The 24,707-nt window shown below is 36.6% G+C and overlaps 1 protein-coding gene across 5 annotated transcripts in view; it reads right to left on the bottom strand.

Annotated features, from left to right (window-relative positions):
• ATP2C1 (ATPase secretory pathway Ca2+ transporting 1) overlaps nucleotides 1-24,707 on the bottom strand; it is a 168,654-nt gene that overhangs the window by 36,121 nt on the left and 107,826 nt on the right. For all 5 annotated transcript variants that reach the window (XM_059390914.1, XM_059390915.1, XM_059390913.1 and 2 more), the window contains 7 exons: nucleotides 18,426-18,492; nucleotides 12,995-13,119; nucleotides 12,058-12,155; nucleotides 8,838-8,933; nucleotides 8,661-8,750; nucleotides 6,717-6,821; nucleotides 962-1,118 (listed from right to left, as the gene is read on the bottom strand). In XM_059390914.1, coding sequence (XP_059246897.1) covers nucleotides 962-1,118; nucleotides 6,717-6,821; nucleotides 8,661-8,750; nucleotides 8,838-8,933; nucleotides 12,058-12,155; nucleotides 12,995-13,119; nucleotides 18,426-18,492 — 738 coding nt within the window. The remainder of the gene's footprint in view (nucleotides 1-961; nucleotides 1,119-6,716; nucleotides 6,822-8,660; nucleotides 8,751-8,837; nucleotides 8,934-12,057; nucleotides 12,156-12,994; nucleotides 13,120-18,425; nucleotides 18,493-24,707) is intronic.

Raw genomic sequence — 24,707 nt, 5'->3', positions numbered from 1 at the left:
TATATATATATATATATATATATATATATATATATATATATATATATATTCCCCACAAGCAGGCCCCAACCCCTGTTTCTTCAATCTTACACATGCTGTCCCCAGAAGAAACCACCTAATGTGTATATGCATAGCAGACCCTCTCTCCCCATCACTGTTCAGTCAGCAATACAGACATAAAGCAGAATCTGGACACCTTTTTTCCACTCTGGAGAATGGCAAGGGAAGGAGGTGAACAGAAGAGAAACAAGTAAGGAATCACCTCAGTTTAAAGGGCAAAGCAGAGCCTTAAAATATTAATATTTAGGAAAATATTTTAGATCTGTTAATAAACAAGACAGTCAAAATGATGAAATAAGGAGTAATACCACCTTACCTTCCTCCATCTCCCTTCTCACAAGAAAAACTTGTCTAAAATAAAATTTCTATCACCTACTCAGAGACTAACACAGGTTTATAAGTACCAGAAATTTCACATTTTGCTACATTCCCGACTTCCTGTGTTTTGGGGGCCAAATAGCCAACTAAAACTAAAATATAACACTTCAGAAATGGCAGTGTTCTACAAAACCTAAAGGATCGAGTGGAACAGCTCCAAAGTAAAGCACAAAATCATCTAAAACTAAAGGAAGGAATCACTGAGGAGGGTGCAAGGATAGGTGAAATAGGTGAATGGGATAAAGACATACAAATTTTCATTTATAAAATAAAAAAGTACAGCATAGGGAATATACTCAATAATATGGTTAAGAATGCTGTACGGTGACAGATGGCGACCATGCTATTAATGGTGAGCATAGCACAATGTATAGACTTGTCAAATCAATACGTTGTATACCTGAAATTAATATAACATCGTATGTCAACTCTACTTCAATTTAAAAAAAAAGAAGAAGAAAGAGAGAAAGAAAAAAGAAAGCATTATCTTTCCACCTGAAGGACTATGCTGAAATGGCCTTACCTCGGAGTCCTGCAGAGCCCATTCGTGCCTTCTCTTGTTGGTAGAGATCTCTCTGCTGCTGGGTAAGTGTCACAGTTTGCCCTTTGCTATAGTATGTAGTACAATACTTAATCACTTGTTCATAAGCACCCTTCATAAAACAAATCTCAGGTCCATCCTAAAAGGAAAAAACAGCAAATAAATTCAAGTTAATTTCAACTTGTGCATATCTGCCACTAGAGGCCAACAATACATGGCATGCATTTCTCATAATCCCCAGCGAGTTACTCAAGCCTAACTAAGGCTCTGAGTGGCACTTGAACTTTGAAGATTAAAAGCTCATTTGCAGAAGCTTTCTTTACTCACTAGAGAAAACAGCATCTACTTTCCATCCTTACCTCCATACACTGAAGGTAATGTTATATGAAGCCCTGGATTAGTCACTCTGGGGTTTGGGGAGAGCCTTACAACCTAACTGGAAAAGGAAAGAGATCTATCACCAGCCCACAAGCAGTGGTTCAGGCTTTCTATTAGTTGCTAGTATATGTACAAATGTATGTGATCCCATTTAATTCTCACAACCACCTTGTGGTATAATCAGAACCTTTTACTTTTTACCCTGGCAAAGCATTATTCAAGAGTTTACAATGAAAAACTACAGTCACCTGTCCAAACTTTCTTACCTCTAGTCCTACTCCACAGAGCTCTTTTAGCTGTTTCTTGGCATTTATCTCCATGTTCTTAAATACATTTAAACAGCTACTTTTATTTTTTTAATATTTTTTATTTATTTATTTGACAGAGACAGACCACAAGTAGACAGAGAGGCAGGCAGAGAGAGAGAGGGAAGCAGGCTCCCTGCTGAGCAGAGAGCCCGATGCAGGACTCCATCCCAGGACCCCGAGATCCTGACCTGAGCCCAAGGCAGCGGCTTAACCCACTGAGCCACCCAGGCGCCCAACAGCTACTTTTATTATACATTGTCCATTGCAACAGGCTGATAGTTTAGCCACTCCTACTACCTATTCTTCCACTCCCCATCATCAAAATATAGTTAAAGCAAAGTTGTCAGTACTTTTTTTTACTTTATGATTCCTCATTGCTGAATGAAATAACAATCACTAGAACAGTTCACAAACATCCCACTTCTTGCAGGTACATGACAGGAATGTATTTCCCTGCCCTTCTCTCCCATTTTAAAGTCAGGAGTGACATGATTTGTCGATAAATATGAGCAGTATTGTGCCCCTACTACCTTAGTAGGACCAGAGGAATAGCACATTATTTCCATTTGGAAGGAAATAATGTGCTATTCCTCTGGTCCTACTAAGGTAGTGTGGGCACACAGAGATGCAATTTCCATCTGCCTGGGTCCCCAGGTAACTAGTGAGCAGATAATAGAAAGTAGGGAGGCAAGAGAAAGGTATGATGTTGCTTCCACAGCCTATATAAATCAAATATATTTCTTTTCCTGTTTATCTTTTAAAAATTTAATAACTTCCTTTTTTTGTTTGCTTAGTTTTGTTTGTACCTATTACTAATTATCTCCAAACTCTTCCATGCAATATACAGCCCTTTTCAATGGTATTTTTCACATGATTAAATGAGCAGGTAAGCTATTCCTTCCACATCATTACTGAAGACATCCTTCTTGAGTCTTATTCTCCTTTCCTTTCTAGTTCAAGATGGTCAATTTGTAGGCCTGCTCCACAACCAGTATCCAGGAACTTCTCTTCACCTCTATCCTGGGGATTCTTTGCACCATTCTCCAGGTTAGAATTCTTTGGGTTTTAAGTCTTCCTTTTCCTTATCTATTGTCTTATCTTGAAATAAAATATCTGCAAGTATCTAAGAAAAAGTGTGTGGGATCTACATTTTGAGACTTGGAATATCTTAAAACACTTTTATTCTATCACCACATTTTTAAGTTCAACTGAGAATAAATTTCCTCTCAATTTGAAGACATTCCTCTATTATCCTACAGCCTCCAGAGTCCAGTGTTACAACTGAAAACTCTAGGGGTGTCTGGGTGGCTCAGTGGGTTAAAGCCTCTGCCTTCAGTTCAGGTCATGATCCTGAGATCCTGGGATCGAGCCCTGCATTGAGCTCTCTGCTCAGCAGGGAGCCTGCTTCTCCCTCTCTCTCTGCCTGCCTCTCTGCCTACTTGTGATCTCTGTCTGTCAAATAAATAAATAAAATCTTAAAAAAAAAAATTGAAAAGTCTAAAGAAGCTGATTTAATACTTAAACCTTTGTATATGATCTTGCCTCCTCTCTGGCCCCTAAACCTGTGGAAGCTTTTAGAATTCTCCTTAAGCATCCTCAAATTTCTTGATTATGGGCACTGTTGTGTTTATCCCCACCCTTCTTTAACATAATTCATTGTGCTGAGCAGCTGGTAGGCAATTTTATTCTAGAAGCTGAGGTTCTTCCTCTGGAAAATTTTCTGATGTTATTTGACAAAATCCTTCCATTTTGGGGGCACCTGGGTGTCTCAGTCAGTTAAGCAGCCAACTCTTAGTTTTTGGTTTTAGCTCAGGTTGTGATCACAAGATCCTGAGATCAAGCCCCACATCAGGCTCCCCACCTCCCTCAGTGTGCTCATGTGTATGCGTGCACACTCAATCTCTCTCTCAAATAAATAAATCTTAAAAAAAAAAAAAAAAAAAGACTTTCCATTTTCTGTACTCTCTTCCTTTTACCACTATTAGGTGGGTGTTAGCTCTCCTATTTATTTTCTGATTTTTGTACCTTATCTTTTTTATTAAGCACCTCTTTGACCTTTTGTTCCACTTTCTGAAAGATTCCTTGACTTTATTTTTTAAACATTCTATTTAAAGTATTTTGTTGTCATTTTCTATGGTCTTTGGAAATTTTCTTCAGCATCTAACATTATCATTGTTTTGCTGAGACCCCTTTCTCTGTTAGTTTGGTCTGTGCCTTTCATGCCGAAGATTTTTCCCAAGTATCTACTAATACCTGATGGTCCATTTACATTAAGAAGGAAGAAATTCAAGATCTAGAAGCTCTGTGGGCATTGACAGGGTTTATCAAATGATGGCCTAGGGTGATGAAATGATGACCAGGAGTCAGTAAACTCTACCACTGAACGAAGAACTTAGTTAAGAACACTTGGTACTGGGCACCTGGGTGGATCAGTTGGTTGAGCATCTGCTTTCTGCTCAGGTCATGATCCCAGGGTTCTGGGATTGAGTCCCACATTGGGGTCCCTACTCGGCAGGGAGTCTGCTTCTCCTTCTGCCCTTCACCCCCAGGTCCTGCTCACGTGTTCTCTCTCTCTCTCTCTCTCTCTCTCAAGTAAATGAATGACAAAGAAAAAAAAACAAAGAATATTCTGTACTAGGGGCACCTGGGTGGATTGGTTAGTTTAGCATCCAACTCTTAATCTCAGTTCAGGTCTTGATCTCAGTGTCATGAGTTGGGGCCCCGCATTGGGCTCCACACTGGGTATGGAGCCTACTTAAAACAAAACAACTCTGTACCATTGGGATCTCCCTGGGACCAGTCAGCTTCTCTACAACTCTTCAATCTTCTTACTTATAGAGTGAGGGCATGGAGACCTCCCTGTAGGCATTCTAAGAAAGTGGAATTAGGGCTAGAGGCTTATCCTTCAGGACAATGACTTGCCCTTAACACAGTGATTTCAGTTGTAAGCCTTAATTCTGCTTTCCACTCTTGTCTCCAAGATGCGATTTCTGATACTCTACAGGGGTTAAAAAGGGGGGGGGCACTAATGATCTGGCCTAAAGAAACAGAAAAGGCACTTGAGTAAGTTCTACTGGATCCTCACAAAGAATTTGAAACTGATCTCCTGTTTTTGGCTCTCTGCCTTAGTCCCCATCTTCACTCTGAGTTTTCTGTACATTCCTTTTTTGAAATCCTTTATACACTGGTTGTCATTTTGTCAGGTTCCAGAGAGAAAGTGTAAATAAATGAATACTGACATGCTCAAATACAAGACTTTTTAGAACTAACTATCTGAGCCACTGGGGTTATTTTTAAATTGGTAAATATGCCACATCTGTGCCAGGCTGACCTCTTCTACATCCTGAGTCACTTCAATGAGTTTGGATTTTTGTTGGTTACATTGGCTGGTTTTGTTTTGTAAGAGAAATGCTTCAGATCAGCAAATGAGAATAATCATCACACAAATCTTTCCAAACTTATATCCTGTTTGCTACCTAACTCCCACTCCCACAACTAAGAAGATCAAACTGTAACACATCAAAATACAACTTCCAAAGTACAACTCTGATGAAGTTACATTCAAAACTGCTAAAGTCAAATTATTCAACTTTACATAGCCACGTTATCTTTAAGTACTATGTGATCATACCTATAAAATGTAAAGAAAGAGACCTTCCAAATAAACTCATACAGATATGCTTGCTGTATAACTCTTATGTCGAGAGACATCAGCTGAAAATTATGTAACTCCAAAGCAATTTTTGAATACTTTATGTTACAAGGTTTAAGTAGGCTCCATGCCCAATACGGGCTTGAACTTACAACTGTGAGATCAAGAGTCGCAAAGCTGCACCAACTGTGCCAGCCAGGCACCCCTTACGTTGCAAGGTTTAAGTTATGTTATTTTTACAGTTTTATTTTCACTTGTCTCCTTCCTAGGAGTTCTTAAAAGTTCTTTTAAAGATTAGACAAAAATATTTTTCCCCCTCATGAACAGACTTCCTGGCAGACAACCATTCACAAGTTCAATGTTAGCCAAACTAGTCTTTCTTTAAAAATAATTATGTTTCCGGAGTGGCTCAGTTGGTTGCGTGTCTGCCTTTGTCATGGGTTGTGATCTCAGGGTCCTGGAATCAAGCCCCACATCGGGCTCTCTGCTTAGTGGAGACCCTGCTTCTCCCTCTCCCTCTACCTGCTGTTCCCCATCCTCATGTGTGCTCTCTCTGCCAATAAATAAAATCTTTAAAAAAATCAATTATGTTTCCTACTTATTATGGGGGTGAGGGGAAAATCCTCTCACCCATTCCTTCTACAGAGATGTAATGGTTTCAAACTATTTGCTCACAGGTAAAAACACATAACCAATTATTAATTCCTAATAAAGAAAATATAAAAATACAAATATGTATATTTTAAAGGCAAAATAAGTTTAAGCATCAAGCTGGTAATAGCAACTATGAGTGAAATAATTATACACTGCAGATACACTTACTACCCTACTCAGTGTATTAAGAACCCATATTACACTAACTTTGTAAACATTTCCAAAACATCCAGGAACAAAGTAGCAGCTTGAAATGTCAGTGCACGTCATTTTGCCAGTTTGTAACCTGGATCAACTAACATGAATTACACACATTTGGTAACCACTTTTCCACAAAATAATGTGGTTCTATTTGTTCTGAAGACAAGACATTCCCTTCAGTAAAGGAACACAGATTGACACCAGAGGGCAGAAACCTATAATACATAGTCATCAGCAACTAAAATGTTGATAGACTCTGGTGTCACAAGTTTTAGGACACTGAGACCAGGCTCCAGCTCTTTTTAAGCTGTTTGCTCACAGAGCAAAATCTGATGTTCCTACACATGAATTCAAAGAGAACATGAGAACAACAAGAATGAATTACTATGAATTATACACACTTTAAAGCAAGAGACCTCTGTTACGCTCAATGATTTAAATTTAATTTAAATCATTAAGTTTAAATCTCAAGGTGAATAATCAATACAACACAGTCATCTATATTAAATAAGCTTTAGTAAGTCCTCTTTACATGGAAGGGTACCTGCTGAGTTCGGTGTACACACTTAACAGCCATCCACTTTTGCTCAGAGCTAAAAGGATATTCAGCTTTTCTGATATAGTCCTGTTGAAGTCCGTCAAGACCCATCTACATGACACAAAAAGAAAGTTAAATCTCACCAACATGTGACTATTTTTTCCTATAACAAAGAATAAGGGTCACAACTTACAGCTAAGCTGGCTAGAGATACCTGGGTATTTTTCAAATAATGGTGACAGGATAGCAGTACTCTATCTACATATACCACATATCTCTGAAGGGCAACATACATGATCAAGATGAAAGCCTAGGTATGTAGATATAGTCTAAGGCATGCTACCTGGACCATATGTAGACTAACTCTTCACACCAACTAAATTAAAATCTCTACTGGCTCAAATTCTGGAAGGAAGCAGGATACAAATAAATAAAGGTACCCGACCAAGACTGAGCATGTACGTTTATGATCAACAGATGCTTCAATTTCAATTTCTTACTTTTTAGGGATTCAAATGTATCTATCCTGTTGCTTACCACCCTACTCCCTTACATCCTACCACTTGATATTCTGACCACTACCAGTGTCCTGTAGCTGTTTGTTCTTGCAAATACCCTCCACATTATCCTCCAAATATTCAAATATATTTTTTAAACTACTGAAAAACCTAAATTATTGCTTTTTGTTGTCTCTTTGCTATCTACTGAAACATGTTCAGACTCTTCTTCTTGGCTTTCAAAGGTCCCACCATGCAGTCTATTAAACAATCATCTGGGCTACTCAAACTCCTCTTTTTTTTTCATCCAAGTTAACCAATACATAAACTGACATGCATTCTATGCTTATTTTTTCCTCCATGCTTTTATCCTTGCTCTTTTCCTAGCCTATCTCCTATCTAAATCCTGCTTATCCCTCAAAGCCTGGGTCTCAAGTCTGAATTTGCCCTGTTTGGCTCAACCTTTAAGACTTAACTATCTGCTATACTGGTCTAACTTGTATTTGTTCCAAGGATGTCAGTGTCAACTCCCTACCTAAAATGTGAGGTCCCCAGTCATAAGAAGGTGGTTTCATAATCTCTATCTCTTAAAAAAGGTAAGAGTATAAAGTTAAGTATAACACTGTAAATATGGTTAACGGACTGAACTTTTAAATATCTTTCAAAAAGCTATACAATGCTATTTTAACTATAATAAAGAAACATAGCTTTTTGTTAACAAAACATATATTCTAAAACTATCAGTTTTATATTATTAAAATAAATGTAATAACCTACATTCCTATACTGAGTCACAATTCAAACAACCTCATTTAGAGGTATTCTGTTTCACACAAGTCTCAAAATTTTCTAGGACTGCTCTTAAAAGTAGGAGTTTTAATTTTTGTTATGGGATTGACAAAGGGGACTTAAGGTTTAATAATCAAATGTAAGACTTAGAAGAGGACATCAACTGGGATAGATGCCCCAACACAAATTCTAATTCTACACTCATTTTAAGAAATTGATAGTAAAGGAAATAGGAAGACTAGAGAAAGAAAAGCCGATTTCTCATGAGGGCCTTAACATCTTTACCTGAAAATATTTAAATAATGTTGCCTTTTACTCATTTGGAACTCTGTACTTCAGCAATTACACACATTTAGAAAGCTTTCCACACAAAACTCTAAATATTATGGAAAATATTATGAGAACATTCCTTCGTAAGAAGAAATCCAGTTACTGGCCATTAATTTGGTTCTTGAATGTATGGGATAAAGGTCTACTGAAAAGGCTGTATTAGCTCTGTATATCCGGGAAGAATAAAACTGATGCGCAAAAGGCAATAAAACAGTGAAATACTATTGAGGCTTCAATCCACACCTAAAAACCAAGAATACTGAAATCAATTAGCCTCACATTCTCATTTGAAGGTGATGTCTCTTACGTCAAAGAGGAGAAATCAGGCACATACCTTCATTGCCAGAGCAATTAAGGCTCCTTCCGTTGGCTTCCCCATTAGAGTGTTGTTTCTAATTACGGCATCATTGCATACACAGCCCGCCTAGGAGAAATACACAGAAACTATGAGTCCATCCCTGCATCATAAGTCATTATGAAAAATCACCGTCTTAGAAAATAAAGGATTTACCTCAACAATTCTGCTAACAGCTGGGTTATAGAATCCATGAACAACATCACCATCAACAATCACTTCCCCAAATGGATTGTAGCCAACACCAGTAACCTAAGGAACATAAAGTGGGGTCAGTAATCCAACTCATAGACAGTGCCTTATAAAACCCAAAAACTATAATGATTGTATTCATTTCATTTTATACATTATGATACTGTTAGCATATATACTTAGAAAAGCATAAGTCTAAAAGAACATTTAATAGTTAAAAGAATATAAATTCTGGGGAGCCAGGGGGGCTGAGTTGGTTAAGTGTCCAACTCTTGGTGTGAACTCATGTCACAATCTCAAGGGTCATGAGATTGAGCCTCATGCTGGGTTCCAAGTTCAGCACAGAGTCTGCTTAAGATTCTCTCCCTCTCCTTCTGCCCTTCTCCCCACTTCATGCACACTCACTCTCCCTCTAACAAAATAAATAAAATCTTTGAAAAAAAAGAATATAGATTCTGATTTTCACCATAATAAAAAACCTCGAGTTAATTATATGAATAAATTATTAGTAAAATGCATAGCGTATTTTAAATAGAAATATATTGCTAATACAATTTTATATTATTTCTACTTAAAATATACCATAACAAAGGATAAACCATTAAAATCTCTATACATAAACGAGCTCTAAATTTATGTAACATTACATTTATAAACATAGTAAATTTTCTAAGAACTCAAATCCATTTCCACATTTAACATTCGTGATTAATCTGAGACTCAGAAAAAAGCAGAATTCTTTTGGCAAATATACAGGCCCAGAGACACTGCATTTATTTTAGCTCTTGCAAACTACATTAACATAGTATATTACATGCCAGTTTTAAAAATCAGAGGTAGAGAAAAGCCAGATACTTTTTCTGTGTGGCTAGAACTAAATCAACAAAAGTTAAATTTCACAGTAAAAATAAGACAGTTTAGAGAGAAATTAATGGTTAATGTTTGACATATGAAAGTATGGGCTTAAAACAAAAGAAATGTATATCCTACCTTCCATACCTGAACCATACAAGCACATATAACACCAATGACCCTGAATCATCCAGAAAAGGCACATTCAACAACACAGTATTAGGTATCCTTACCTAAATCTAAAACCCCAAATATCAATAGTCTAAAATTTTAAAGCCTATGCAAAATGGAATTGAATAAACCCAAGTACAACTTCCATGATTTGTCTAATGATGCAGTAAGTTGGATGCAAATGCAATTTAAAATACTGTACCCATCTTGAGTAGTATGAACAAACACACCTGCCAGAAATCCTTTCAAGACTGGAGTGAAACTGGAACTTGTCATTGAAAATTAACTTAGCTTGAAAATTAACCAATACACACAGATGACATGCACTTAATAAACTGCCAAATATATTATTTTTAAAATAAAGTAATTCATCTATTCATTTATTCTTTCAACAAGTATTTATTACTATGAGGCAGGCCCTGTGTTGGGCAACTGAGTTATGCTCTATTAAAACTTATGGCATAAGGAAGAACAGAAAATTTTACCTGGGCTGAAAACTAAGAGGCACTGAGTGCTAGGAAAACAAATAACATAGGGCCAGTTCTAGGTGGTCAGGAAAGCTTTTTAAAGAAATGGGGTTGAGGGCGCCTGGGTGACTCATTAGGCCGCTGCCTTCAGCTTGGGTCGTGATCTCAGGGTCCTGGGATCAAGTCCCGCATCGGGCTCTCTGCTCAGCAGGGAGCCTGTTTCCTCCTCTCTCTCTGCCTGCCTCTCTGCCTACTTATGATCTCTCTCTGTCAAATAAATAAATAAAATCTTTAAAAAAAAAAAAAGAAAAAGAAATGGGGTTGAATGTTTATATATAAGCAATGTTCACAATAGTCAAACTATGAAAAGAACCCGAATATCCATTGACAGATGAATGGATAAAGAAGATGTGGGATACATACACACATACTCTCTCTCTCACACACACACACACACACACACACACTCACACAATGGAATATTACAGTCATCAAAAAATGCAATCTTACCATTTGCAATGACACAGATGAAACTACAGGATATTACACTAATTAAAATACGTCAATCAGAGAAAGATAATTATCATATGATTTCACTCATATGTGGAATTTAAGAAACAAAACAAAGGAGTATAGGGGAAGGGAGAGTAAAATAAAACAAGACAAAATCAGAGAGGAAGACAAACCATAAGAGACTCTTAATCATAGGAAACAGAGTTGTTGGAGGGGAGTGGGGTAGGGGGATGGGGAAAGTGGGTGATAAGACATTAAGGAGGGCATGGGATGTAATGGGTACTGGATTAGTTGTGTAAGACTGATGAAAATCACTGAACTCTACCTCTGAAACTAATGATATACTATATGCCAATTAAGTGAATTGGAATGAAGGAGGAGAAAGAGGAACAGAGGGAGGGAGGATGCGACTGAGCTGCAAAGGATGAAGACATAACGGACTGTCCTATGCAATGAGAAAAGCCCCAAAGGGCCTGAAGTAGGAGGACTTTGTCACACCAAAAGAACCATAAAGCCATGCATCTGGTGCCCAGAAAGCAAAGTGAAACATGAAAGGATAAAGAAGGAAATAAGGAACAAAATACACAGGGGCTTTGAAAGGCCATACTTCAGGACCCTGGTCACAATGGAAAGCCACTGAAACATCTGAATTAAGGGAGTGACTTGCTAACATTTGGTTCTAAAAGATCTCCCAAGGGGTGCCTGGGTGGCTCAGCTGGTTGGGCAACTGCCTTCGGCTCGGGTCATGATCCCGGAGTCCCGGGATCCGGTCCCACATCGGGCTCCCAGCTCTATGGGGAGTATGATTCTACCTCTGACCTTCTCCCCTTTCATGCTCTCTTTCACTCTCTCTCTCAAATAAATAAGTAAAATCCTTAAAATAAATAAATAAATAATAAAATAAAAGATCTCCCAATCTGCATACAGAGCAAGAAGAGTTTGGTAACAAACAGCTAGGGGAGACTGAAAGACAGGTGCCAAGGATGATTCAAAGTTTCTGGACTATAAAAATGGAGTTTACAAGTGCAGTGGGATCAAGACTGGTAGCATAAGGAAAAGGATCTGCTGATGATGAATTTATAGCCCTTATGAAGACACGACAACAGAATTGTTAGAAATGTCTAAACACCAAGTTTCTTAACAAAGAAATACTGTTGTTAAAAAACAAAACTATACAGTACCTCAGCATGCAGACCATCTGAAGTAAATATGTGAGTAACAGTCATTTCATTCTTTGTCAGTGTTCCAGTTTTATCCGAACAAATCACATTACAACAGCCTACAGAATAAATATTATACGTCACCAAGAGTCAGTGAGAAATAAACAAGTATACACTGAAAACAAATCAAAGACTCTGGAAGCCTTTCCTGCTTCTCTTAATTTTGTACAAATCAAGTTCACCGATAATTTTCTTGTTTTCTCTCATTATGCTTTTCACCACCATAAAGTAAGTTCCGAAATTAAAATTTAAAGTGATAAATGCTGATGTTTTCTTATTAACTTGCAACTGAATTTCTACAGAGCTTCTCAGTATTAGCTTTATATTGTAACTTTATATAGTTTTAAGGGTACCTACCTATAAACCCATATAATTTTTTCAGTTAGTATTTTAAGATATTTTGCCTTCTCAATCTTATAGACTAAAAAATTAAATTCAGTATTTTTGGATTCCTAAAATTTTTTAAAAAAGAAGTTTCAGAGCATACATAAAGTTAATTTATAGCAACATTTAGCAACTGTTGTATATTATTGTTCTTATCAACAAATTCAATGGGATTATGACACTCTAGGACCTATGATTATCAATTATCTTCCTTGAGATGTCAAAAAATTCTATTAATTTTACTCTAAGGTTTTATTATATAGATTTCTTTTTTACATGACTTAAGAATTAGAACATCCACGACACACAGGTTTCTCTGAAAGTCCCCTGTCCTAATTGACATACACTTTTAATGGCCTTTTCTCGTCCTGAAAACCGTATTTAACTTTGCTAACAAGTCAAACACCACTATGCTAGCCTCTTAAGACAAAAACTGCAGCAACCTGATGATGATTCACTGTTGATGTAAACTAACAACTATTACTTAAGTTTGCTCGTAATACCACATACTTACCTAGAGTTTCAACAATAGGCAGTTTTTTCACAATGGCCCTCTTCTTCACCATTCTCATAACACCAAGGGCCAGAGTCACTGTGACCACAATGGGAAGACCCTCAGGAATTGCTGCCACAGCCAAACTGTAACCAATATATACTTAGTATTCAAGTATTAATTAAATAGTACCTACAGCAATAATTTCGATTGGTGTTACTTAAAACAGAGGCTAATAAAAATACTAAAACACTCAAAAATGGCCTCAAGAGGAAAGGAAAGTTGATTAACATTTACTGGATACCTACTAGCTGCCAGGTTACGTGCAGTGGTTGAAGAATGTAGGTTGTGACATCAGATTGCCTAGATTTAGTCCCATGGCTTCACCAATTTTTACCTGTTGACCCTGAGCTATTATTACTACACCCACACAGTTTAGTTTTCTCATCTATAAATGCAGTTAACAGTAACAAGTATTCAAAAAAAAACCTTATATGTGACTGTTCATAGCAGCACTATTTACAATGGCCAAAAGATCACTGTAATGTCTATCAACTGATAAATGGGAAACTGTGATATAGCCATACAATAAGATATTATTCCACCATACAAAGAAAGGTACTTCCTTTCTTTGTATGGTGGATACATGCTATAACACAGATGAACTCTGAAGACATTATAATAAGTTAAAGAAGCCAGACACAAAAGACACATATTGTTTTTATTCCATTTATATGAAGTATTAACAATAAGCAAATCCATAGAGAAAGCAGTTTAGTGGCTGTCAAGGGCTAGGGAGAACAAAGACTGGTGATTGTCCAATGGGCACAGGGTTTTCTTTTGATGACACTCAGTAATGACTGTGGCTGTACAAGACTATGAATGGACTTAATTCTATTGAATTATACATTTTAAAATGGTAAATTTTATGTATGTGTATTTCATCACAACAAAAAAATTAATTACTGTTCCCTTTGCAATTAAAAAAAAACTCAGGGGTGCCTAAGTGACTCAGTGGGTTAAAGCCTCTGTCTTTGCCTCAGGTCATGATCCTGGGGTCCTGGGATCAAGCCCCACATCAGGCTCTCTGCTCAGCAGGAACCCTGCTTCCTCCTCTCTCTCTGCCTACTTGTGATCTCTCTCAAATAAATAAAATCTTTTAAAAAAATAAAAAAAAATCAAATTAACTTTCTATTTTTTAACCCATTCCAAATACCACCTCCTGACTTGTCTACAAGTATGCGTTCCTGTTTTTCATTTTAACATTGCTGCATACACAGCTACTCACCAATTTCTATTACCTACTTTTTCTTTAGCATGATCTAACTTGATAATCCTTAGCATCCTGTTCTGTAAGCATTATTAAGCTTTCATGCTCTGTTTACAGATTAATTCCAAAATTTGAAAGCCAATGAATGACAAAATATCACTGGCTAAATAATGTACATACACTAAGAGTCAAGAAATACGTGCCTATCAGGGCACCTATCAGTTAAGCACCTGACTCATCTCAGCTCAGGTCTTAGTTGCGGGGTGGTAAATTCAAGCCTCACCTTGGGCTCCAACGAAATATGTTCTATCAGTAATACTTCCTACTCTCTTTTGAACTACTCTATGCTGAAACAGAATCCTCTTTTCTTAGGCTTCCATTAACCCTCCCTGTATTAGGGAAAAAAGGCATCATTGTTCACAATCTAGATCTAATGGACCTTTCCACTGTTTTGTTTTTAAGTCACTTTAAAAATAATCTGCAGAGGAATAAAATGGATTGTGAAAAACTTCATTAGAAATTTTGAATTTTAAACTCAAAATATATTCCTGGATTTGAAGGTATACATATATTTGAAAGGGGTAATGTCCTTTGGATGAAACTAATGGCTCATCAACTGTCAGGAAAGAACCCGGAATATATACACTTTACAAAATATGATTTCAAATTCAAAATACATTTCCAATAGGTTATAAAGGCTTTCAATTTTTGTATTTGTACCTTCAAAATGCAACACTTTTGAAATTGTGGATGGTTCATAATTTTGTTGAAAAGAGAACAGTCATCTTCGTAAAATAATTTTTAGATTTATAAACACCAATAACATTAGTCCAATTAACTTTTTCATTTCTATGTCATCAATTTCCTTTTAATCATTTTTATAGTCACACCAGCCTTTGGTATTTCTCCATTTATAAATGGTATAAAGTAAAAATTGGTAAACAAATATCATAAAAAATTTTTTAAAAACTTACATACATCCTTTTAACAAAAAGGGATGGTCTGGATTTTTGCTGGAAAACACTGCATGATGAATTCCTTGCTGCAGAATGACTAACTGAAAGGGAATACCTGTCCTTCCCTATTTGTCTTTAGAAGTAAACTATTCACTCATTAATTCAGGAGTTTCAGAAAATTTAGACTACCATTATCCAAAGACTCATAGTATTAAGATTTCACTTGTTTGATTAAGTTTCACCTCCATTACTAAAGCGTACAGTGGCTCTTTGTCTCTTTCCATTCGTCTTCTGGTTTGTCCAATTACCTTTCTATCAATTATTCTATGCCATTATGGCAGAAAGCAAAAAATTCTGATTCTTAATTTTAATGAGTAAAAAAAGAAGACAACAATGACTGTCTATAGACTTCTTTTGTGCTTTTGTAAAGGACAATGTAATATTCTGAGCAATGTAATAAAAAAAATTAGAGAATAACAGAATGATGATTTACTTTACTATTACATCAACCCTGTAAGTGATCCCATCATTCTTCTGCATTCTTATTGTTTTTACTCATTTTTAGAACAGCTGGAAATAATTATTAAAATAATTGCTAGGGTAATGAAATAATAAAATGTTTCAAGACACAGGAAAAATAAGGTCACAAAAGATCCCATCATATATCTTACTTAAAATTATAAAAGGACAATGGACCCATATAATAATTGTGAAATAGAAGGAGTTTTATTCTATTAAAAAAGTTTTTAATGCTTTGTCCTTTGTAAGACCTTGAAGTAGGAATAAAAATCATGTCAATCTTCACGAACAGAACTGCTCAAAAAAAAAAAACCCTCAAAATCTAAAAATGAATCCAAGAGATTATATGCTAATGTTTAATATTTCAAACTCATGCCCCATTTTAAATTTATTTCATATTTCACCCAAGTGTTTTTTATAGAGATTGAAGCCAAGAGTTTCAAACTGTATTTCTGCTTCTTTGAGGGGAAAAAAATATATACTCCTTCACCCTATCACAAGTATTTTTGAACCTCTTACTCAACCTACCTCTTCTTTGTAAACCATCGGATTATTTTTTAGTTCATTGTTTTTGTTCTAACATTTTGGAACTATTACTTCCTAGGCCTACCACAGAGCTGTCATCCAGGATTTCTTTTCCTTAGATGCCTAAGTGAGTTCTACTCTTACTTATATACCATACATCATCTTCCTTTTTTCATTCTTGTTTTACCAGAATTCATATAGGACATGGAAGGAAAAAATTTTCTTATTACTTGCCCATCTACTTGTAATTAACTGGATCAATACTTTATCTCTGCCTAGATTTACAGATTTAAAATCCTTTCCCCTCATATGTTGACAGCAATGCCCCACTGTTCTCTAATGTAATTTAATGTTACTATGGAGGAAGGGTTAACAAAATCCTTTTCCTGTTTTGCATTTGGTTAATTCTCTAGCTCTGTTCCCCCAGTGACCTGGTAAGGGTAATTAAGTCAACTATGTTGCCAGGCAACACTGCTTATGATAAAGGGATCTCCTGACTGATAAACTGTCTATGGACTGGAAGAATTTAAATTGTCTTACAGAAAGCCATCATACTAGGTTTCCTAAGTGTAGGTGACTTTTATAACTGGACATATTTCTTGCAAGCACCCTGTGAAGTATGTTTCCAGAGATGCTGGTATCCATGGAATATGAAACATTTTAATCCAGGGCAGCTCCCCAACTCACAAGGTCATCCCAACCTCTTCGCACCTGAAGCTGAACTGCTATATAGACTCTCTCAGAAGATGACTGCCTTGGGGTGCCTGGGTGGCTCAGAGGGTTAAGCCTCTGCCTCCGGCTCAGGTCATGATCTCAGGGTTCTGGGATCGAGCCCCGCATTGGGATCCCTGCTGAGCAGGGACCCTGCTTCCCACCCACCCTGTGCCTGTCTCTCTGCCTACTTGTGATCTCTATGTCAAATAAATAAATAAAATCTTAACAAAAAAAAAACTAAAAAAGCTGGAGGGGGGAGAAGAAGAAGAAGATGGCCGCCTTAAGTCGCCCCAGTGTTCAGGGCACAGGTACCAATTGTGACCTATGAAAGTTTTATCAGTTGAAATGTTTAGAAGAGTCGAAAAAGACCCCAGGGGGGCACCTCAGGGGCTCAGTCTGTCAAATGTCTGCCTTCAGCTCAGGTTATAATACCAGAGTCCTGGGCACAAGCCCCACACTGGGCAAATTGTTCAGCAGGGAACCTGCTTCTCTGCCCCGCCACCCCACCCTCACTCATCCTCTCTCTCTCTCAATAAAAATTTTCAACAATAAAAACAAATAAAAATCAATAATAAATAAAAAGACCCCCATGGTGGAAAAATGGTGGAAACTGCAACTGCTAACGAGAAGTCTGACACCAGTCTGATTATACTCCCTTTATAGACGACCTAAACTCTTTTCCATAATGATGTATCTAGATTGGAAGTTTTTTCATCCTGTTTGCATTTAGAAAATCTATACAAACTATAAAAATTTCATGTCTTACTTCAGATTGAGAAAATATTCATGTAACATTTCTTATATAATTTATTCTTCCCTCTCTTTGAAACTCCTATTGGTTAGATACAGTATATATTAAATTATTCTTTTTGTCACTTTTATTTCGTTCTCTGTTTTGGTCACTTTACTCTGTTTTTTTGGGAGCCCTCTTTGACTTTACATTACAGCCTTTAAATTGAATTTTCAATTTCAGCAGTTAAAACTCATAATTTTCTAAAAACTTTTTATGTCTTCTGACTCTCTTCTGCAGTAATCTGTTTATCATGATACCATTTCTTCACAAATCTCTGAAATCTCTGAAAATAAAAATGCTTCCTAGCTTTAATTTTTCTGCTCTATGTCTTGAATTTTTCATTTTCCTCTGAGATTATTTAATTTTGATTACTATGGTCTTTCTCTTTTATGCTGCTAATTTTCAGCTGGGGAATCCTTGTCTATTTATATATAAAAATGCAGTATTATATTAGACAGATAATACCAAGCCTCTAGTACAGATTTTTTTCACTGCTATACATGTAGGTTTTCATTTTCCTAGAATTCATTTCAGTATATGAATTCTGAACTATTTAAGTAGAGACACTATACTCTTTTCTGCTCATATAATACCTCCACAGTGGAACATAACCTATGCCTATTAGAGAAATAAGAAAGGGAAAAGAGACTTTAATTATACACAAACAAAACTTACCTTACACTAATAGTAAACATTTCCAGGATATCTTTTCCTAGTAACCAGCCAACCAACATGATGATACCTAGAACAAAATCAAATAGCTATTTTTCCCTTTATATATAATCACATAATATAGATGGGATAGAATAACAAGCTGAGGGCAATCAAAAAGTCCCTTCACATAAAGTGCATCAGATCACAATTACATGATTTTACAAAAATCCATTAAGCAGGGGAGATTAAAATTAATGCTGCTTAAAATCAATGCTGTATGTGTGCGCACGCGTGCGCACGCACACACACACAGAGTTTAAACTTTCATTACCGCTGCTGCCACCCACTCCTTAAAGCAATAGTATCTAAGGATTCCCACTATAAGAAAATATTACCAGTATTTTCATACCATGGGGGATGGGGGGCAGAGGTAGAGTAAAACATACAAATCTTCTATTTATTATCAGCTTTTCAAAAATAAACCCTGGAACATTACTTCTCCTAACTAAATATACAGGCAATACGTATAAAGTTTGTTCTACAAACAAAAGAATAATTAGGACTTGGCTCAAAGAGTGACTTATCTTACTTAAGATATTGAAAATTGCACTGACATTTAAAAATTACTACTTTTACAGCATTTACAAATGAAAAATCAATTAACATATGAGATGCCTGGGTGGATCAGTCAATTAAGCATCTGCTTCAGTGCTGGTCATGATCTCAGTGCCCTGGGACAGAGCTCGAAGTCAGGCTCCCTGCCTTGCCAGGAGTCTGCTTCTCCATCTCTCCCTACCTGCCGCTCCACCCATGCTTGTGCTCTCTTTCTGTCACATAAATAAATACTCTTTATAAAAAAAAAATCAATTAACATAAACCAAACAACATACGCTCTGCTTTAACCTTTGTTTCTGAAATGAAGGGGGGCATGGAGTGTACCACTAGTTTTTTGAGAAAAAACACAGTATCATTATAGATTTAATAAAATAAAGCCACTTTAAGATTGTAGTCTAGATCAATATAAACACTTATACAAAGTTTTTATTCATCTTTCTACAACTACAAAATAATAATCCAGATGGTGACTCTCTTAAGATCCTATCAAAATACGACCCTGACAAAAGAAATTACATTCAATGAACTATACCAGGGGTCAGGGAAGCTATAATCTGAAAACCTCCTGCATGTTTGTAAATAAAATTTGTTTGAACATAGCCACATCCATTTGTTTATATATTGTCTACGAATGCTTTCCTGTTGACAGCAGAGTTCAGTATTTCCATCAGAGAATACTGGAAATACTTTGATAAGGACCAAAAGCTAAAATATTTACTATTAGGCTCTTCGCCAAAAAAAAAGAAAAAAAGTCTGCTGACCTCTGATTTTGATCTTAACCCTTATTCTATTCTATTCCATATACTATCCTAACAAGAAAAATTATGATCAATGTGTTATATTAAAACCAGATAATCATAAAGTTGAAAGATTTTTATCACTAAAAGTGATGTGGTTTCACAGTACAGCATTAATACAACTAGGAAGATTTAAGTGACTAAATCTCTTAGATTTATCAAATTCCCTATAAATTCTAGAAAATAAACATCAATAATCAAAAAATCAAATTAACTACATACTGGTTAAAAATGAGGAATGAAATACCTTTCTACATTCTTTATTATGAAGACAGAGGGATCAATACAATTAATATTATTTAATTGAAACTGCGTAAGAGAAATCTGCTTTAACTTAAAACTGTATTATTAATTTTGAGACATTAAGCTAGGAAAAATAATTAAAATAATATCAAGGAGAGATGCCTCTGTAGCTCAGTCAGTTAAGCATTCGCCTTCAGCTCAGGTCATGATCCCAGCGTCCTAGGATTGAGTCCCGCATCAGGCTCTTTGCTCAGCAGGAAGCCGGCTTCTCCCTCTGCCTGCTGCTCCCCGTGCTTGTGCACTCTCTCACTCTCATTCACTGACAAATAAACAAAATCTTTTAAAAATAAAAAAATAAAATAAAATTATGGAAAAATTAAAGGAGAAAGTACTCCAAAATTGATTCAAGAGTTTAATGTATGATAAAGATGTCATTTCAACTCAGGGAATAAAGAATGGACTACATAATTAGTATTGGGATAATTAACTTTTGAGTAAAAATATTAACTCTACCTTAACTCCTTTTTTTAAAAATTAACATATAATGTATTATTTGTTTCAGGGGTACAGGTCTGTGATTCATTACTCTTCACAATTCATAGTGCTTACCATAGCATATACGTTTCCCGATGTCCATCACCCCGGCATCCCATCCCTCCCACCCCCCTCCACTCCACCCACCCTCAGTTTGTTTCCTGAGATTAAGAGTCTCTATGTTTTGTCTTTCTCTCTCTGGTTTCATCCCATTTCATTTTTTCCTCTCTCCCTCATGATCCTGTCTCGTTTCTCAAATTCCACATATCAGTGAGATCATAATTGTCTTTCTCTGAGTGACTTATTTCACTCAGCATAATACCCTCTATTTCCACCCACATCATTGCAAATGGCAAAGATTTCATTTTTCGATGGCTGCATATTATTGCGTGTGTGTGTGTGTGTACACACATACATATATACACACCGCATCTTTATCCATTCATCTGCCAATGGACATCTAGGCTCTTTTCATAGTTTGGATATTGTGGACATTGCTGCTGTAAACATTCGGGTGCACGTGCCCCTTTGGATCACTACATTTGTTTCATTAGGGTAAATACACAGCAGTGCAGTTGCTGGGTAGTAGGGTAGCTCTATTTTCAAATTTCTGAGGAATCTCCATATTGTTTTCCAGAGTGACTGCACCAGCCTGCATTCCCACCAACAGTGCAGGAAGTTTCCTCTTTCTCCGCAGCCTCACTAACACCGGTTGTTCCCTGACTTGTTAATTTTAGCCACTGTGACTGGCCTGAGGTAGTATCTCATCGTGGTTTTGATTTGTATTTCCCTAATGCCAAGTTATGTTGAACACTTTCTCATGCGTCTCTTGCCCATTTGGATGTCTTCTTTGCAGAAATGTCTGTTCATGTCTTCTGCCCATTTCCTGGTTAGATTATTTGTTCTTTGGGTGTTGAGTTCTTTACAGATTTTGGATACTAGCCCTTTATCTGATATACCATTTGCAAATATCTTCTCCCATTCTGCCGGCTGTCTTTTGGTTTTGTTGATTGTTTCCTTTGCTGTGCAAAAGCTTCTGATCCTGAAGTCCCAATAGTTCATTTTTGCCCTTGCTTCCCTTGCCTTTGGCAATGGCTCTAGGAAGTAGCTGCTGTGACTAGGTTCGAAGAGGTTGCTGCCTGTGTTCTCCTCAAGGATTTTGATGGGTTCCTATCTCACACTGAGATCTTCCATCCTTTTTGAGTCTATTTTCGTGTCTGGTGTAAGGAAATGATCTAGTTTCATTCTTCTGCATGTGGCTGTCCAATTTTCCCAACACCATTTGTTAAAAATACTGTCTTTTTTCCACTGGACATTCTTTTCTGCTTTGCCAAAGATTAGTTGACCACAGAGTTGAGGGTCCACTTCTGGGCTCTCTTGTCTGTTCCATTGGTCTATGTGTCTGTTTTTGTACCAATACCATACAGTCCTGATAATTACAGCTTTGTAATACAGCTTGAAGTCCGGAATCATAATGCCACTAGCGTTGCTTTTCCCTTTCAACATCCTCTGGCTTTCAGGGTCTTTTCTGGTTCCATAAAAAATTTGAGGGTTATTTGTTCCATTTCTTTGAAAAAAGTCGATGGTAGTTTGATAGGGATGGCATTAAATGTATATATTGCTCCAGGTAGTACAGACATTTTCACAATATTTATTCTTCCAATCCATGAGCATGGAGTATTTTTCCATTTCTTTGTGTCTTTCTCAATTTCTTTCAAGAGTATTCTATCGTTGTCAAAGTACAGATTCTTTGCCTCTTTGGTTACATTTACTCCTAGGTATCTTGTGGTTTTGGGTGCAATTGTAAATGGGATCAACTCCTTAATTTCTCTTTCTTCTGTCTTGCTGTTGGTGTATAGAAAGGCAACTGATTTCTCTGCATTGATTTTGTATCTTGCCAGTTTACTGAATTCTTGTATGAATTTCTAGCCATTTTGGGGTGGAGTCTTTTGGGTTTTTCACATAAAGTATCACATCATCTGCAAAGAGTCAGAGTCTGATTTCTTCTTTGCTGATTCAGATGCCTTTTATTTCTTTTTGTTGTCTGATTGCTTAGGCTAGGACTTCTAGTACTATGTTAAATAACAGTGGTAATAGTGGACAGCCCTGCCGTATTCCTGACCTTAGGGAAAAAGCTCTCAGTTTTTCCCCATTGAGAATGATATTCACTGTGGGTTTTTCACAGATAGCTTTGATGATATTGAGGTATATACCCTCTATCCATACACTGTGAAGAGCTTTAATCAAGAATGGATGCCATACTTTGTCAAATGCTTTTTTCTCCATCTACTGAGAGTATTATATGGTTCTTGTCCTTTCGTTGATTAACATAGTGTTTGACATTGATTGATTTGCAGATGTTGAACCTACCTTGCATCCTAGGAATAAACCCCACTTGGTCCTGGTGAATAATCCTTTTATGTACTGTTGGATCCTACTGGCTAGTATTTTGGTAAGAATTTTTGCATCCATGTTCATCAGGGATATTGGTCTGTAATTTTTTTTGATGGGGTCCTTGGTTTGGGGATCAAGGTGATACTGGCCTCAAAAAATGAGTCTGGAAGTTTTCCTTCCATTTCTGTTTTTTTTTTTAACAGTTTCAGGAAAATAGGTATTAATTCTTCTTTAAATGTTTGGTAGAATTCTCCTGGGAAGCCATCTGGCCCTGTGCTCCTGTTTGTTGGGAGATTTTTGATTACTGCTTCAATTTCCTTGCTTATTAGAGGTCTATTCATGTTTTCTATTTCTTCTTGGTTTACTTTTGGTAGTTTATACTTCTCTAGAAATGCATCTATTTCTTCCAGATTGTCTAATTTGTTGGCATATAGATGCTCATAATAAGTTCTTATAATTGTTTGTATTTTTTCAGTGTTGTGATCTCTCCTCTTTCATTCATGATTTTATTTATTTGGGTCCTTTCTCCTTACATTTGGATAAGTTTGGCCAGGGGGTTATCAATCTTATTAATTCTTTCAAAGAACCAGCTCCTAGTTTTGTTGATCTGTTCTACTGTGCTTTTGGCTTCTATTTCATTGATTTCTGCTCTTATCTTTATTATTTCTCCTCTCCTGCTGGGTTTAGGCTTTCTCCGCTGTTCTCTCTCCAGCTCCTTTCCGTGTAGGGTTAGGTTATGTATTTGGGATCTTTCTTGTTTCTTGGGCTTGTATTGCTATGTACTTTCCTCTCAGGACCATCTTTGCTGCATCCAAAAAATTTTAAACAGTTGTGTTTTCATTTTCATTTGTTTCCATGAATTTTTTCAATTCTTCTTTAATTTCCTGGTTGACCCATTCATTCTTTAGTAGGATGTTCTTTAGCCTCCATATATTTGAGTTGTTTCCAACTTTCCTCTTGCGGTTGAGTTCAAGTTTCAAAGCACTGTGGTCTGAAAATATGCAGGAAATGAGTCCAATCTTTTGATACCAGTTGAGACCTGATTTGTAACCAAGGATGTGATTTATTCTAGAGAATGTTCCATGTGCACTTGAGAAGAATGTGTATTCTGTAGCTTTGGGATGGACTGTTCTGAATATATCTGTGAGTCATCTGGTCCAGTGAGTCATTTAAAGCTCCTTATTTCCTTGCTGGTCTTTTGCTTAAATGATTTGTCCATATCAGTGGGAGGGGGGGTGTTAAAATCCTCTACTATTATTGTACTATTGTTGATGTGTTTGAGTTTATTATTAATTGGCTTATATTACTGGCTGCTCCCATGTTAGGGGCATAAATATTTACAATTATTAGATCTTCTTGTTGGATAGACTCTTTTAGTATGATATAGTGTCCTTCCTCATCTCTTATTACAGTCTTTGCTTAAAATCTAATCTGATATAAGGATGGCCGCCCCAGCTTTCTTTTGATGTCCATTAGCATGGTAAATGATTTTCCACCACCTCACTTTAAATCTGGAGGTGTCTTTGGGTCTAAAATGAGTCTCTTGCAGACAGCATATAATTGGGTCTTATTTTTTTATCCAATCTGATACTCTGGGTCTTTTGATAGGGGCATTTAGCCCATTTATACTCAGGGTAACTACTGAAAGATATGAATTTAATGCCACTGTATTGTCTATAAGGTTACTGTTACTGTGTATTGTCTCTGGTCCTTCCAGGCT

This window comes from Mustela nigripes, chromosome 2 (assembly GCF_022355385.1).
Source record: "Mustela nigripes isolate SB6536 chromosome 2, MUSNIG.SB6536, whole genome shotgun sequence".
Classification (NCBI taxonomy): Eukaryota; Metazoa; Chordata; class Mammalia; order Carnivora; family Mustelidae; genus Mustela; species Mustela nigripes.
This window is presented reverse-complemented; position numbering and strand designations above follow the sequence as displayed.